This window comes from Cynocephalus volans, chromosome 9 (genome assembly GCF_027409185.1).
Source record: "Cynocephalus volans isolate mCynVol1 chromosome 9, mCynVol1.pri, whole genome shotgun sequence".
Taxonomy (NCBI): Eukaryota; Metazoa; Chordata; class Mammalia; order Dermoptera; family Cynocephalidae; genus Cynocephalus; species Cynocephalus volans.
The window spans coordinates 42834983-42852129 of record NC_084468.1 but is presented as its reverse complement, the minus strand read 5'-3'; the positions used below and the strand labels follow the sequence as shown (position 1 = coordinate 42852129).

The following is a 17147-nucleotide window of genomic DNA, read 5'->3' as shown; positions in this document are numbered from 1 at the left end:
TGGAAACCAGCAAGAGTGGAAGACCCGGAAAGCCTGCTCTTAGGTTTTGCTCTGTTTCTTTTGACACCTGCAACCTTTGTGAAATTTAGTGAGGGAGCCTCCATAACTTGAGATGAAATCTACTGCCATATGATAGGATGAAGGCTTGGAATAAGATTTAATTTGAATTAAAGACAATAAAGTAAAGTGACATTTCCTGCATGTTTGAGTCAGTGGAGTGAAATTCGTTCTTGCTATGATGATAGTAGTGGAAAACTGGAAATGATTTTTATGTTGAACAATGAAGAATAGCTTAAATAAGTTATGACACATACATACTATGATACATAGAACCGTATTGATTTGCAAAGATATTTACTATATACTTTTATGTGAAAAATTCAGGTTATGATATAGCAATGATCCCACTTTAATAAAACAGTAAGAATGTGGGCATACATATGTTTTCATGTACGTATGGGTAGAAAAAGTCTGGAAGTATATACATAAAAATGGGACTAGTGGTCTATTATTGAAATTATGAGTGATGTCTCGTTCTTATTTATTATACTTGTTATTGATAGGCAGTATTACCTGATTAATCCTAAAAAGAATAAAAAATAATTTTAAAAGCCCGAGGCCTGACCTGTGTCTTTTCTGTTCAGATGGTATTGCAGAAATATGAATAGAAGCAAGGCAGAGCATCTCCTCAGAAGTGAAGTAAGTGTTTGTGCTTGTTTCGTGGGTTTGGTTTCAGCACAAATTAATTTTAATGAATCCCTAATAAGAGGATATGGTGAACTAGTTCCACATAGTTGTTTCTAAAGCCTAAAAAAAGACTGAGGTAAATACAGGGTTGTTTTTTTAAAAAGTAATTTATAAGAGAATACTGGTGTGTTAGTTTGCTAGGACTCCAGTAACAAAGTGCCGCAAAGTGAGTAGCTTAAAGAACAGAAATTTACTGTCTCACAGTTGTGGAGGCTGGAAGTCATGGTGTCAGGTTGGTTCCTTCTGAGATCCGTGTGGGAAGGATCTGTCCTAGGCCTGTCTCCTTGGCATGTAGATGGCATTTTCTCCCTGTTACTTCACACATCTTCGCTGTATGCTTGTCTATCTTTGTGTCCAAGTTTCCCCTATTTATTAGGATGCCATTGCCATTGGATTAGGTCCTACCCTAATAACTTCATTTTAACTTGGCCCTATCTCCAAATAGTGTTACATTTTGAAATACTGGGGTGTTAGGACTCCAACTTTTTTGGGGGGATGACACCATTAAGCCCATAAGCATCAGTAATAGCTATACATGGGTAACACTTGCTTTACTCTATTTTCTTCTGATTTATCAGTTGTTCTCTTGATTTTTAGTACTTAAGTATTTTTTTTTTGCTCAAAGATAGTTGTTTTAGAATAATTTACATTAATGTACGTATTGTCTTTCATAAATAATGTTTTAATAGATGTTGCATTCCTCTTTAAATGTGCTGAAAGTTTTACACTTTAAAAAGATAAAACAAGAGGATAAAATGTATAGAGGAAACTACACTGGGCTGAGTAAGGACACCTGAGTCTACCTGTGACTTTTCTAGGTATTTTCACACCTGTAAGAGGAGGTTGGATTAGATGATGATAATCTTTACAATTCTCTTCATTTATGATCTAGTTATTCTATTTAGTAGTAGTTCTCAATCTTTCAAATCCTTGCTTTCTCATTTTATTTCCTCCTTATTATCACCAGTCAAGATTGTGTTGAGGGCTTATTTATGTAAGAAAGCAATAGCAGGTGACTTTGCTTGATTCAAACTACATGTAACCATGCCTGTTCCTCATGGGTTTCTTACATGCCTCCGTGGAGATCCCACAAGCAGAGGTAGCTCTATAGGAAAGTAGGTAGCTAGATGGACAGGGAACCAAATCCTGGCTCTGCTCCTTACTAGCTGTGTGACTTGGGGCAAGTTATCCAGCCTTTCTGTGCCCCATTTTCTTACCTGTGAAATAAAGTGGGGATAACAGTAGTATCTACCTCACAGGACTGTTTTGAGGATTAATAAATTCACATATTAGAACATGAAAACAATAAATTCTCAATAAATGGTCGCTATTATATTTTTTACTGAACAATTAAATATTACAATTATTATCCCTGATTGTACTTATCAGATATATTTGTGGGCCTTATTAAATTCCATTATTTTTTCTATAACTGAGAATAAAATTTACTTTCCAAAGAGATTAGGCACACTTTTCATATTAAAGCAATTTAAATGCTAGAGATTGGTGGTGGTGTTATTGGTAAAGAGTGTTTAAGGTTTGCAGCTTCTGTTTCTTGCTCTTTAGCTTAGAACCGATAAGGATTTATCCTTTAGTCACTCTGTTGTTTTCGACTTTTGATTTTCTCTGCTTAAGTTATTTGTGGCTCCATCTCTCCTTCTGTAAAGAGTGATATTTAACTTCAACTTCCAGGGGAATTAAGAATTTTTGAATATGTGCTTATAAAGAGCACTGCGATATTTACAGGAAAAATGCTATGTGGATAGAAAATGATACTGAGTTAGGATTCAAAACTCATAGCAAATACAAAAATGTATGAAATGAAACCCAATCATTAAGAAATATATTTTTCAATGATTGTTTTCCTACATGTCCAGGATTTAAAGTAATTGCAAAATCTTGTCTGTTACTTCTGGAAGGGCCTTAAGAGATTGCTTGAAATGTCTCACGTGAGTGTGTGTGAAGATTTGTCATTGTGGGGAATTGTGAGTGTGCTTTCTTTAACTAGTCTCATAGCCCAGTAATTTGAAGTACAAAGTCACATGGATAGGAGGGACCAAGGAGCCCTGCCGGTAAATTGCCCTCTCCAAAGCAGATTTTCTAGGCAGAGGATAATAATCACAAAGTTGTAAAATTAGGTTATTGAATCTTATCCATAACATTGATATTAATAATTAGAGTAAAACATTTTTCTTAACTTGGATTTTAGGATAAAGAAGGTGGTTTTATGGTAAGGGATTCCAGTCAACCAGGCTTGTACACCGTCTCCCTTTATACAAAGTTTGGAGGGTAAGTGACCTTGCTGTTTTTGTTTTGTTTTGTTTTTAATTAAGAGTTTTTGTGTGAACTTCCTATAGTTTCTGTGGATTCCTAATTTTCAGAAAAATATTCTGCATTTTAGCATTAAAAAAGAAAACCTGAACTTCACTTCTAAAGTCTATATTATTTTTTGTGTTTATACTTTTAATAATTTTTGGTACAGTTTTCCATGTATACATTTGTTGAGAATGGCTACAGAAACTTTAGTAACATTAGACAAATAATTATTGTGCACTGTGCAAAGCACTAAGGATCCCACAATGAGCAAGTAGGCGCAACTCTGCCTTCCAATAGGTTAAGGTTAATGGGGGCTACAGACAAGCAGACAGGCAGTTATGGTTAAGAACTATTGTAGGAGTGTGTGTGTGTGTGTGTGTGTGTGTGTGTGTGTGTGTGTGTGTAGACAAGCAGACAGGCAGTTATGGTTAAGAGCTATTGTAGGAGGGTGTGTGTGTGTGTGTGTGTGTGTGTGTGTGTGTGTGTGTGTGTGTGTGTGTGATGAGTTGTCTTAAGTGACATACAAGTTGAGACCTGGCAAGTAAGACTGGAAAAAATTGGAGGGAGGGGAAAGCGTGTTTCTGACCCAGGAAATTGCCTGGACCCTGAGGTGAGAGAGGATATGGTGAGTTCAAGGAACTGATAAAAGTGTATTGTAGCTGGGTCGTACAATGGGAGGTGCAGTGTGAAGGGAGGAAAGAGAAGCCTGAGAGGTAAAGACAAAGGAAAGGTCATGTCAATGTCAAGGAGTCTGAGCTTTATCCTCAGAGCAGCAGGAGTCATCTTGAAAGGATTTTTAGCAAGAGATGGCTAGAGAAGATCTGTGTTCTAGAAAGATATCTAAAGTTGAATGTGTATATTTTTAAGTCTACTTTATTCATGTTTAGAGGTGTAAGTGCTGTAGACATTTGCAAGTTTATGCCAACTGCAGGGACAAAAGGCTGCTAATAGCTATCTTAAGACTTTCCTACTGTTGTTAAATGGAGTTGGTAAATGTTCTCTTTAAAAATCTCATGCAAGGGACCAAGTATGTTATCAGTGACCATTTAAAAAACTTTCACCTGTGAATGTGTAAGGTGAAGCTAAGAAAAACATAGGGAAAAATAAAATTTGTGCCGGGACTAGAAGGGACTCTTTGGTTACTCTGTAGAAACATCTTAACAGTGGAGTCACATTATTCCAACTTGGCTCTAATGCATTTTATTATTGTTATAGAGAAGGTTCGTCAGGTCTCAGGCATTATCATATAAAGGAAACGACAACATCTCCGAAGAAGTATTACCTAGCAGAAAAGCATGCTTTTGGCTCCATTCCTGAGATTATTGAATATCATAAGCACAATGCAGCAGGTAAGTGAGCTGTAATCAAGTATAAGGTAGTGATTAAAATGACCAGACATTGTGATGAATCCTTCTTTGAGCAGTTGTATTTTGTAGCTAATTGTAGCATATGATTGATTTAGAATTATGGCATATTAAGGAATGTGATATATATAAAGAAAAATCAGAAATGATGTCAAGTTTCACAAAAAGCTCTCTCTTGGCCTTAGGACATGAGTTATTCTAGTGGTATATGGTAAGTGTTCACATTGGTTTATATCCTTGGCACTAAACTAAAATGCAAGGTAGGTCTACTTCAGAGTATTCTCAGAGGCTGCTGGATGAGCCAATATTTAGTCCTATGCTGTAGGCTTCCAATGACTAGAGCAATCATGTCCCACAAATTTTCCTTCTTCCTGAGTCTCTGTTACACTTACCACCAGAGTGGGAACAAACCAAACACTGAAAATAAAAACAGAAACCACATGTATGCCCACTGAGGTTCCACAGGATTTCTAGTCTTTGTCTCTAAAGATGTAACTGAGCAGGGGATAGCCAAGTATCTAAACCAATTTATGGAAAATTAACTTCTGAAATTTTATTGAAGACGCCTTCTGCAAAGCCTGTTATTTTGTGACTGTGTTCATTTTTTTTCAGATAATGATAGGAACCGTTATTGAGATATAATTTACATACCATAAAGTTCACCCACTTAAAGAATACAATTCAGTGGTTTTTAGTATGTTTACAGAGTTGTGCCAGCTGTGACCATAGTCTAATTTTAAGAGCATTGTCATCATCTCAAAAAGAAATCTTGTACCCATTAGCAGTCACGCCCTGCCCCCCTTCACCAGTCCAGCCCCAGGCGACCACAAACCTACTTTCTGTCTCTATAGATTTGCCTATTCTGGACATTTTGTGTAAATGGAATCATGCAATATGTGGTCATTTGTGACTGGCTTCTTTGACTTAGCATAATGTTTTTCACATTTGTTTGTGTTGTAACATGCATAAGTATTCCATTCCCTTTTTTTTCTTAAACTTACATTATATGTTTATTGAAATAATCAGATAAAATAAACAAAATGCACATGGCTTGACACAGAGTAATTGTACAATAACGTCTACCTGTTACTGAGTCACCACCCAGAGCCTAGCACAATGTTTGTGGAATGTTTAGGTTCTCAGGTCGACATACAAATCTGCATCTAACTCTTAAGCAAAATAAGAGTTCTAACTTCAATGTAAGAATGCTAAATGGTGAGACAAGTGATCCAAATCTGGGGAATTCTCTTAACATCTACCTGTTGTCTTAGAAAGTTGTTTCATTTACTTATGGAAACCAAGACACAGCTGGATATATGCAAACTATAGACATAATGATGTTAAGAAAAAAAAAATTGCTGAAGGTATCACTAGGGATTCTGGACAGTATAAATCCCCAATAATAATTTTGCTGTGATGGACTTCCTGAACACATCATTCGTCATTAGAAATTAGTTTGTGTATATTACTTAAGTCTAATATGTCCCAGGAGAGAGGTCCTGGGGAAGATGGAATTTCTGGATTCAGGCAGCCTGCTGGATAAGGTATTCATACCTTTTTATTGACAAGTAATAATCCATTGTATGGATTTTATCATTCATCAATTGATGGGCATTTGAGTTGTTTCCCTATTTTGGCTGTTATGAATAATGCTGCTATAAACTATTGTGTTCAAGTTTATGAATGGAAATAAGTTTTCATTTCTCATGGGTATTTACCTAGTTGTGCTTATGCTGACATTTGAGGAACATTTGAGGAATATTTGAAGAACTGAATTTGTATCACTTTATCCCCAGAGAACTTTATCATACCTCTTATTCTGTTATTTTGCGGTGTTCACATTCCCATATTTTTTTTCTTCTGTGTTCTCACGTAAGTTTTATTCTTTACCATTATCTCAATTAATTCAACAAACATGAATCAAGTGCCTACTGCATACCAGAAACTGAGCCAGGCTTTAGGGAGACTCTGGTAAACTAGATAGTCATTGATCCTGATTCTCCCAGATCTTACCACATGGGGGGAAACAGAGGAGTACATACCACTTTTAAATTACTATAACATATGCTGTAATAGAGGAAATAGAGTGCTATGGGTGTTTATAGAAGAGCACCTCCCGTTTCTGATGTAATGCTGTAAGTTACTTAGGTTAAAGAATTTAACTTACCCAAGTGATTTCCAATAGTTGATATTCCCAGTTGTTGATATCTTACAGCCTGATTTTTATGCTAGGATTGCTAATATTGAGTTATATTGGGTGAATCACTTTAATATTTAGCAGACTAATATAATTTCCTTTCATAGTTCAGATCTCATATTGGAAACAAACACGAAATAGTAATTGATATTAACTGTTAGAAACCTTTTAGTATTGTTTAAAATGTGTGAGAAGAGAAAAGGCTGGCGTGGTGCCAGATAAACACTGTAGTATTTAAAAGAAAATGTTTGTTCAGTGGATAAAAACATAGAGCACAGTGCTGTATGTACACAGAGAGGATTAGCAGCAAATGAGTAAATGAATGAATTTTATAAGTGAATTTCTAGTTTAGCACTTGACCATGCAGGACAATTAAGAGTGAGTTTGACTGCGATACTTTCTTTGATTTCTAGGGCTTGTCACAAGGCTGCGGTACCCAGTTACTGTGAAGGGGAAGAATGCACCAACCACAGCAGGATTCAGCTATGGTAACTCTCATTTTGTAGTTGCATTAGCTAAATTCCCTTAAAAAGAAGTCATCGTAACAAGACAAATTTAGATGTGTAGTATTCCACATAGTTGAACTATTTTTTGTAAGTTTATAGTTATAACCAAAAAAACTGCTCTGACCAGGTCAGCTGAATTACACAGTGCCTTGGGAGGTCGGGGATAAGTCAGTAGTCATGTCCACCTGACCTGGAAAATATTATCATAGGACCATTTATACTTAGAAGCATACAGGATGACACCAGAAAGCCATAAAATATCCTAGAATGCTCCTTGTAACCCTTACCCTAGATCTGTGCATGTAGGACGTAACCTAGTAACAATCCCAAATCTATACGTCATGTAACACCAGTACATGAGGAAGTAATTAGGTGGGGCTGTCTTTCTGTCTCTCTCCTCTGATTCCTCTCCCTTCTCGTGATTATAAAATGCTAAGCTCTGCTTGCCCTCTTTAGAATGTGTTTCTCAGGACGACCTGATCTGTGCATCTCCCCATTGCCATCATCATATTGGTTCAATAAATCCTCACTATATGTATTTGGCCTCTGTTTCTTTTTAGGTCAACGATAGTATGGGTTTTTAGATGATTGTACTTATAGCTGTAGTAACCCTAGGCTCTCTATTTTCATTATTATTCATAATTTAGTAGAGACTTTCTGTCAGTGAAAAATAAGCATGTCATGCTAAATCTGAAATAAATTAAAGCTCTTCTAGGTTCTCACAGGCTTGGTTGGTTATTCACAGGCACTTAAGGATGGAGGCAATAGAGAAGGCTTCCAACTCAATTGTCTCTGTTGCTTCTGGCAGAAGCCTTTAAAACAGTGGGTTGAATTCTTTCCAACTTGATGGAATTGAAAAAGAAAAAAAAAAAAAAAAAAAAAAAAAACCCAAGGGGAAAGAGGGTTAAAGGAGGAAGTATTTGTTTTAAAAAACTAAATTTAACTTTCAAGCTGTATTATTATTAGCCTATTATGCAGCGTCTTCTTGCCTCTTCAGTTCACTTTGTATAACAGCTTAGAAAGAGTCTGTCCTCCCAGAGGGTATGATGGAGTTTGGATGTGTTGTCCCCTCCAAAACTCATGTGGAAATCTGATCCCCAATGTGGCAGTGTTGGAGACTGATTGAGTCATGAAGGCGGATCCCTCATGAATGGATTGATGCTCTCCCTGGGGGAGGGGGGAATTAATTGAGTTCCTGCTCTATTAGTTCCTGCGAGAGCTAGTTGCTTAAAAAGACCCTGGCACCTTCTCTCTCTTGCTTCCTCTCGCCATGTGATCTGCTTGTACCCGCCAGCTGCAGCCACTTTCTGCCATGAGTAGAAGCAGCAGCTGTCCCAGAATCGTAAGCCAAATAAACCTCTTTTCCTTATAAGTTACCCAGTTTCAGGTATTCTGTTATAGCAACACAAAACGGACTAAAGCAGGGTAGAAAGCCACCTTTTGCAGTTTACATACAGGTTGCAAGTCTGTTCTGTATTTTATCAGTCATCATTGCAGTATTATCCTATAACTTTGAGGTCGATCTAGGTTATAGTTTCTTTTTTCCCCATAGATTCATGTCGTGTTCTTCTTATTAAATGTTAACACTTTCTGCTTCTGTCTTACAGAGAAATGGGAGATTAACCCTTCAGAGCTGACCTTTATGCGGGAACTGGGGAGTGGACTGTTTGGAGTGGTGAGGCTTGGAAAGTGGCGAGCCCAGTATAAAGTAGCGATCAAAGCTATTAGGGAGGGTGCCATGTGTGAAGAGGACTTTATAGAAGAAGCTAAAGTGATGATGTAAGTTATTCTCTTCTTCTTGGCTCCCCTTTTTGTATTAAAATGTTTCCCCTCATCAGAAATCTGGTGGTTTCTTTTCCTGTAATAACTATGTGTATGTGTGTCTTCCTGCCCAGGAAACTGACACACCCGAAGTTAGTACAGCTCTATGGTGTATGCACCCAGCAGAAACCAATTTACATTGTGACGGAGTTCATGGAGAGGGGCTGCCTTCTGAATTTCCTCCGACAGAGACAAGGTCATTTCAGTAGAGACGTGCTGCTGAGCATGTGTCAGGATGTATGTGAAGGGATGGAGTACCTGGAGAGAAACAGCTTCATCCACAGAGATCTGGTAACCAGAAACCATCCGTATTCCCATTCATTGGCCGAATTCCTTTGTGACACTGGGTCAACAAATGAGCAATGATGCATTCATACCCAATTTTTGTTCTTAATGATGTTGCACCATTATTTTTAAACTTGGTAAATTTAACTTGCCCCATAATTTTAAAGGAAAGATCGTTATTAAATGTAATAATTTACATAGTTAATATCTCCAAGCAAGTTTCCTTGCATCAGTTATTTAATCTCCATAAGGATCCCATGAGATAAATGGGATTATCATAGCAGATAATCCTGGTCATAGCAGATTTTATTTTATCAATATACAATGTAGTTGATTTTCGTGTCCCTTTACCGAATCCTCCCTCTCCCCTCCCTCTGCCCCTCCTGCCCATCAAGATCATATCTGTTTGCTTGTCTTAACAAGTTCAAGGAATCATAGCAGATTTTATTACCATCACTGTTTGTAGATAAGATTAGTTTCCAGGAAGAGAAATGGCTTGCTTAGGGTGATAAATGGGGAAGTTAGGATTGGCCTGGACCTTTTGTCTAAATCCCAAGCTCTTTTCTACCTTACTGATAACCAGAAACTGTAAGAGAAATCCTTTGTTTCATTGTCTTTCTCTCTCAAGTCACTGGGAAAAGATGGAAGCTCATGTTAACTTCTGAAAATCTAAGAAAAAGAAATCTGTTTCTGGATCTAAATTATTGTCATGGAGACACTTCTTAATTTTTCCTCTCTCACTCTTTCTCCTCTGTCCTCTTCTTTTCCTTCTGATTTTCTTACCTACCTTATCACCTGCTCTTCACATGTTGTCTATTCTCAGCATATCATAGCACTATCAGTTCCGGGTAAACCTTGAAGGTAATTCACCAAGAAGAATGTGATTCTTATCTGGGATTTTCCGCTGTATTTTAGTTTTAACCTTCTTGTAATAAAGCATGGACACATTTCTTTTAGAGTAGCAGCAAAGCATTTTTTAAAGTTAACAATCCTCTTAAACAGGCATTGTTCTAATAAGTATTCTACAAATATAACCTTATTTAATCATCATAACAACTCTAGAAAGTATTATTTACATTTTACAGAGGAGGAAACTGAGTTGCAAACGAGATAAAATAGGTCACCAATGTTCAAGAAAATTGTGGAGCCAGGATTCAAACCCCAGGGAGTTTGACTTTAGAGTTCACACTTTACTTCTGTGCTGTGCTGTCTCTAGATTTAAAGCATAATAGAGAGTTGAAGATTTGGAGATGGAAGACATGACTTCCTAGGTGTGTTTTGGGATAGTTACCCTAATCTTTCTGAGATGCTGTTTCCACATCTGTAAATTGTGGGTTATAATATTGTTTTGTTCATAAGACTATTTTAAAGATCACATTATATGATTGGGGCAAAGGGCTTTGTAGACATGATATGTATAACGTAAGTTATTGTTATTATGCTCAGTGATGAAAAAGAACATCTCTTTGTCATATTGAAACTTGTGAACTAAGTACCTTCCTCTTTTTTGTACTTACAAAACTGATGAAAGTTGAATGTTTGCATGAGTGTGGCAGATTACACCTGTGCAACCAGGCCATATTTTGGTGAAATCAAGTTTTGATATTTTTGTGCCTGTGATATTGATATTACTATGGTAGGTTGTGTCATCCCTTAAGGAAAGATGCTGATTCTCCTGTCTTCTGGGCAAAGAATCCTGTTGACTGTCAAGTAAAAACGTTGTGGGTGTCTTCATAGGAAGGTGGAGGCAGCCCAGTGAACAGGCATCAACTTTCACTTTAGAAGAGACTCTTAATTCATTTAGCAGGAAAGAACCTCATATAAGTGGAACTGAAAAATTCCACTTACAAAATTCTGAACAGTCAAGAAGAAAAACACCCATGGCCCATGGGTTGTGGTAATGTTACTGGGAGCCACGCTCACCTTGCCCTCTCACACTGAACAAATGACTCGAAAGTCCAAAAGTTGGTGCAAGGATTAGAAGGTTTATTCAGATAACTGGCATTTGGGGGATGACCAGGCTAAGATCATCTCACTTTCTGATGCCTGTTCTGGGTTTACAAAGGGGAAGAGGTGGGAAGGTGAGTTAAGGGTTTTGTCCTGCAGGCAAAAGGGGGAGGCTGGTCACAGGATCGGCAGAGGGTCTGAGTTAGATTTCAGGGTCCCATGATGGACTGGATGCTTTGGTGTCATGGAGTCTGCATTGGTGGACCGGTCAGCTTCAGGCCCTTGATGTTATTCTGGGGTTGGAGTTCTTATGTCCTAGGGAGATCTCAAAGCCAGTAACCTCAGTGAAGTACCACTGGAACGTAAAAATATCTGACTCGTACCTCTAAATAATGTGGATGCAGTTTTTCTTTAAGCAAGAAGGTGAGTTAATAATCAGCTAGGCTGCTTTGCCTTTCTCTTGGATTTCCTCTTTTGCAGTTGATTAGGGAGGTGAGAAAAACAGGAAAACTTCGTTTTAATCCTTAATTGTATGTGTGCAACATCTAAAGTAAATCAGCATAAGAGGGTGTAATGGGAGACTAGCCGAAATAAACTTTTGAGAAGGATCCTTTTGGGGCATGATCTCTGGGCAGTCTCAGCCGTACAGTCAGTTTCTCATTTTCTCTGCTAACCTCAAGGAATTGATGATGGTCAGTTTCCGAGTTAATGGCCAACTTCAATTTTCTGCTCTGTCCCTAGTTACCCAAAAGATGGCCATTCCCTGGCTAAGGTCCCTTTCAGTATTAAAAGTGTTACCATGTCTTTCTTCCGAGAAATGCCATGTCTTTTTACCAAACTATTTTCTTGAACCTTGTGATCTTGAAGAATGGCAAAGAAAATATGAATTAAAGAATGCACAATTGTATTTAGTATATTGCCTAGTGAGAACCTGGGTTAAGGACTTCATTGAAGAGATGTTGCCACTATCAGTAAGAAAATTAGTTTAATAAGAACAGGACTGGATGTGGGTCGATCCTCCTATTAGTCCTTATTTAGGTATGGTCATTGGTTAAGGTGATATAGTAATGCCTTATTGCTAATATGACTTTCTGACCTTTCTACCCCATTCTTTCAAATATACGTTGGAGATACTGCCATAGGGGTAAAAACCACTTATAAGGAGACATTTCCACCCTCTGCAAATGACCGGGTTAAATTTCATATAAACAGAGCTTATATTTTTCTACTTTTATTGTGGAACTTTTTACTAATCTCTCATCATAATGTTGTTTTCCAGGCTGCCAGAAATTGTCTAGTAAATGAGGCGGGAGTTGTGAAAGTATCTGATTTTGGAATGGCCAGGTATGGCTGAGTTTTAGGTGATGTGCTCATTATTTTGTACAGTCAATACTGTGAGAATAATCTGTGCCTGTGAAGCAGAAAGAACCTTGTTAACTGTTCTGAGATAAACGTATTAAAATAACTAAGTATACATTGTGGTGTTAATAATTCTTTCCACTAGGTGGTAGTATAGCCTGTTAAATGCACTACTTTTCTCTCCTCCCCGGTATGGATTAGATTTCTAGAATCTTTGTTTTCACAAAAATGTGTTTGGTGGTAAAGTTCTTAATATATCCATGTCTTTAGTGTTTTTATGCTCTTACTTTAAAAAATTTAAATAAAATTTGGAAAAGACCTTTAAATTTAGGTTGTCCTTCTTTCTCTTCTCTTCCTCTGTCCGTTCATTCACCCATTTATGCGTAAAAAATTTAGGTGCCTATTATGTACCAGGCACAACGTTAGGCTGTACCATAGCAGAGAATAAGATACATGAGTCTCTTCCCACATCCATCTTATATTCAGGAGGAGGGAGAAACATTAGATCTGAGGATAAATTTATGTGATAGATTAGGGGTCAGTAAATAAACTATGACCTGTCAGTCTGGCCCACCTCTTTTTGTACAGCCGGTGATCCAACAATGGGTTTTCCATTTTTAAATCATTTTTTAAAAATTAAAAGGATATTACAACATGTGAAAACTGTCATTGAGACACCTCCTTGCTCATTTGTTTATGTGTTGTCTGTGACTGCTTTCATGTACAAAAGCAGAGTTGAGTAGTTGTCACAGGGAAAGTATGGCCTGTGAAATCTGAAATATGTATTGTCTGGCCCTTTATAGAAAAAGTTTGCCCACCCCTGTGATAGAAATAACTTGAGGTGCGGGGGAGGTGGGTGCTGAGTGATGCTGGTGCAGGGCAGAGGGTGCTCAGGAAAACCTCTATGAGATGGAGGTATTTGAATGAACACTGAAAGGCAAGAAGTAGCCAGTTAGGTGAAATCTGGGGATAATATATTCCAGGTGAGAGGAAGAACAAGTTCAAAAGCTTGAAGTCTGGGGCCAGCTGGGCCAGGGTCATTGGCCAATAGGCAGTGCTAGAACAGTCACAAAGGCAGGCAAGGACTGGGGGATATAAGGCCAATTTAGCTGCTAAAGAAACTTGGGCCCAGGGAAGTTAGAAAGCTTTGCTGTCAGAAATGGGAACAGAGCTTCTGACTCCCAGGCTCTTTATTTGCTTTACTTAAAGATGTTCTCTATCTGACAGGCAGGCTTCCACTTTTGTATGTTTGGTCTTCCTACGTTTGGCTTTTGGAAAAATCTATGCTTTTGCATCAGCCCCCCCCCCCCCAAAAACACTCTTTATTTACTCAATTCAGACTCCCTTGGCTGACAACAATCTGATCCAGCCCATGGTGGCATCGTCTGCTGGCCAGCAGCTGGCTTTGTGCTGAGTCACCATCTTTGTGTATATAGCGAAGAAAGTTTGTACAATTATTTGAATATTTTCTCATGGCAGCTTTTAGAAATTAACTTTATATGCACATATAATATGAAAATACATTCCTTTTGGAAATATGTACCAAACACATCACAGAAAGGGCTGAAGTCCCCATACCTACCATCCGTAATCAAGGATTCTCCCCAAAGGTAGCCACCATCACCAATTTGTGTGTCCTGCCAGCAGGACATAAGTATGTTCACATAGAAAAATTATAGTGTTGTTTTGAGTGTATATTTGTGGATGTCATGGTATATAAATGTATACCATTTAAATACGTCATTTTGCCTTTTTTTTTTTTTTGGCATGTGTTTTTTTCTTATGCTATAGTTTTAAATTGTGCTCTGTGGAATGGTGGGGGCTAAAAGTGTATTTGTCTCTAGGTACTTTACACCACTTCCTTTAGAGAAGCTCTGCTTTAGATCTTTCACATATGGGGCCTTTGGGTAAAATTTTGTTGAAAGAACAAAATTGCTTACCGAAAAGTTGGCAAGCTATTTTGTTGTATTCTGCCTTTATTGCCTTATAAAAAAGAAAGATGAACAGAACAAGAAAGTGTAGATGCTGATGTCATGAAGCATCCATCTCAAGCACTCAGATTAAGCTGAGAGGCAGCTGGAGGTCACCAGGCGTGGCCACTGAGGTGACCACGTAGCTTTGGCAGGATCAGTCCATTGTGTTTTTGATTGTAAGGGGAAAAAAAGGAAAACACGAAGTGGAGATTGTGCTTCCGAGGTGTAAGCTCATGGTGTGTCTTACTCTAGGTACGTTCTGGATGATCAGTACACAAGTTCTTCTGGTGCTAAATTTCCCGTGAAGTGGTGTCCACCTGAAGTGTTTAATTACAGCCGCTTTAGCAGCAAATCCGACGTCTGGTCATTCGGTAAGACCCGTGGTCCATGTTTTCTCAACTCTGCCCTGAGGAGGAAGTGGATACATCATTTGGTGATCCTTATCCTTTTCCAGGTGTTTTAATGTGGGAAGTATTCACTGAAGGCAGAATGCCCTTTGAAAAAAACACCAATTATGAAGTGGTAACCATGGTTACTCGAGGCTACCGACTCTACCGGCCAAAGTTGGCATCCAACCACATCTATGAGGTGATGCTGAGATGTTGGCAGGAGGTATAGATTTTTTTGTGTGTGCTTTCGTTTTGAATCTCTGAAATGGGAGTGGGCTTGGTAGATGGATAATGTGCGGTCTTTATAGCCTAGTGAAGTGGCGCATGTTTTGTAGTGATTTGAAGCTCTAGGTAGGAAGCCAACCCTCTCTGCTCAGTTCTGAATAATGGGAAGAAGAGTGAGAAGTGGTGGGAAATGCTAATAATCAACTTAGTAAACTCAGGCGCTGCCTCCCTCCCAAGTGGGGATCCTTTTCCAGTTGCCTGTGCTGGGGACGCAGAGAGTAGCCTGGAGAAGTGGCTTTTCATCTTTCAGTGGATGACTTGTGGGGTCAAAGTGTGACTCTACCAGAGAGCATTTCTATCTCTGAACCTCAGCATCCCCATCTGTTTACTCACAGTCTTTGGAAGTATAGAAATGTCACCTCTTAGAACAGATTAGACACCAGAATGACTTTTGAAAGACAACAACATTAGTTCCCATGTGTTGTGTACTAGGCACTATACTAAATGCCTTAGATTTAGTTCTCAAAATAACCCTTGGAGGTGTAGATGCTTTTACTGTGCCCACTCTGTAAATGCGAAGGTTAGGGCTCATGAAGTTGATGCTTGCTCAAGGCCAATTAGCTACAGAGCAGCAGAGACCTGTCTGACTCCAAAGCCCAGGCTCGCAATCACTTGCTGTAACTCCTCCCAAGAGCACTTATGGAGGTGGGCAGAGGGCTTCTGGGCAGGAAGTGGTGCTAGGGGGAGAGAGAACAGTGTGAGCAAATGTAAGAGGCGGTTGTCAACACGGTGTGTGTACTCGAGGGTGGAGATTGGTCTGATTTAGCAGAGAGTCCACAAGAGGGTTTTTGTGGGAAATGAAATTACGTAACGCGGATGGGGGAGGGGCAGGGTAGAGAGGGTCCTGCAAATTAGCAGGTCTTGATTTCACAGGTGATAAGGAACTCCATTAGGTTCTTGAACAGGACATGAAAGCAGTGTCTTAGAAAAGTTCGTGGAGCAGCAGTGCACGCAGGATAGATTAGCATAGAGACAGACTCATTTGGAGATACCTCCGTGTTCCAGTTCCAAAGCAGTGGCTCTGTAGTATGCTGTGTTGTGTGAATTTGAGCAATAAGAAATTTTTTGTTTGGAATGGATTCTGGAACTCACAGCTTCTCTTTGACTTTTAACTGTAGAAACCAGAAGGAAGGCCTTCCTTTGAAGATTTGCTGCGCGCGATAGATGAACTCGTTGAATGTGAAGAAATGTTTGGAAGATAAGTAGTGGTGTGACCAGCGGCTGCCACAGTCCAGAGCACAAGGAAGAAATGGCACTTGGTGGCTCACTTCTAATTTATTTAGCACCTGGGTGTGTAGATTGTTTTACTTATAAAGTGAAAGCACCATTTGCTTCTAGACCAGCCGTAGCTCTGTGACTGAATCTTCAGCTTGTGGAAATGCTGCCTTAGAGGTGGTGATTAAAAGCACTCACTCGGATTCCTTCCTCAGGCGCTTGAGTGCCCACTGTGTTCCAGCCCCACGGTTTGCCCCTTTTAGGGATGCACACAGGACTGTGTTAGCTGGTGCCAGAAGGTGGCCAGGGTGTTGGGAAGGAGAAGGGTATTACACCATGTTCTGGCAACCCTCCTCTTCCCATGGACTTCTACAGAAATCTGGATCTGGGCATTGTCTGGAATTGGTTTCTAAATGAATCAGGAACCCACCTTGGATAAATACCTATCTTTTATTTTGAAAACATCTGTTTTCAAGACCGTCATGAGTATTACATTAAAAATATTTGTGTGCTGTATATATTGTAAATCTATATAATATATAAAGTTATATATTTATAAGAAACGTGAGTTGTCTTTTAGTTCTGTAATATATAAGCTTACTTTCTTAGGACTAGAGACTGTGCCTTATTACTATCAATTTCTTTTCCCCTGAGGATCAAATATTCCTAACTGAAGAGAAGAGAGTCTGGACTCTTCTACTGCTACTGCCCCCTCACTCAGGTAGACGTGTTTGGGGTGCCTG

The 17147-nt window shown here is 38.8% G+C and overlaps 1 protein-coding gene across 1 annotated transcript in view; it reads left to right on the top strand.

The window, feature by feature from the left end:
- Positions 1-16885, top strand: part of TEC (tec protein tyrosine kinase) — a 124922-nt gene extending 108037 nt beyond the window's left edge. The window contains exons 9-18 of the mRNA XM_063107612.1: positions 645-699; positions 2957-3036; positions 4279-4412; positions 7038-7112; positions 8738-8909; positions 9026-9242; positions 12463-12527; positions 14768-14886; positions 14970-15127; positions 16308-16885. Of these exons, the coding sequence (XP_062963682.1) occupies positions 645-699; positions 2957-3036; positions 4279-4412; positions 7038-7112; positions 8738-8909; positions 9026-9242; positions 12463-12527; positions 14768-14886; positions 14970-15127; positions 16308-16391 (1159 nt within the window). The 3' untranslated portion in view covers positions 16392-16885. The remainder of the gene's footprint in view (positions 1-644; positions 700-2956; positions 3037-4278; positions 4413-7037; positions 7113-8737; positions 8910-9025; positions 9243-12462; positions 12528-14767; positions 14887-14969; positions 15128-16307) is intronic.
- The last annotated feature ends 262 nt before the right edge of the window (positions 16886-17147 follow it).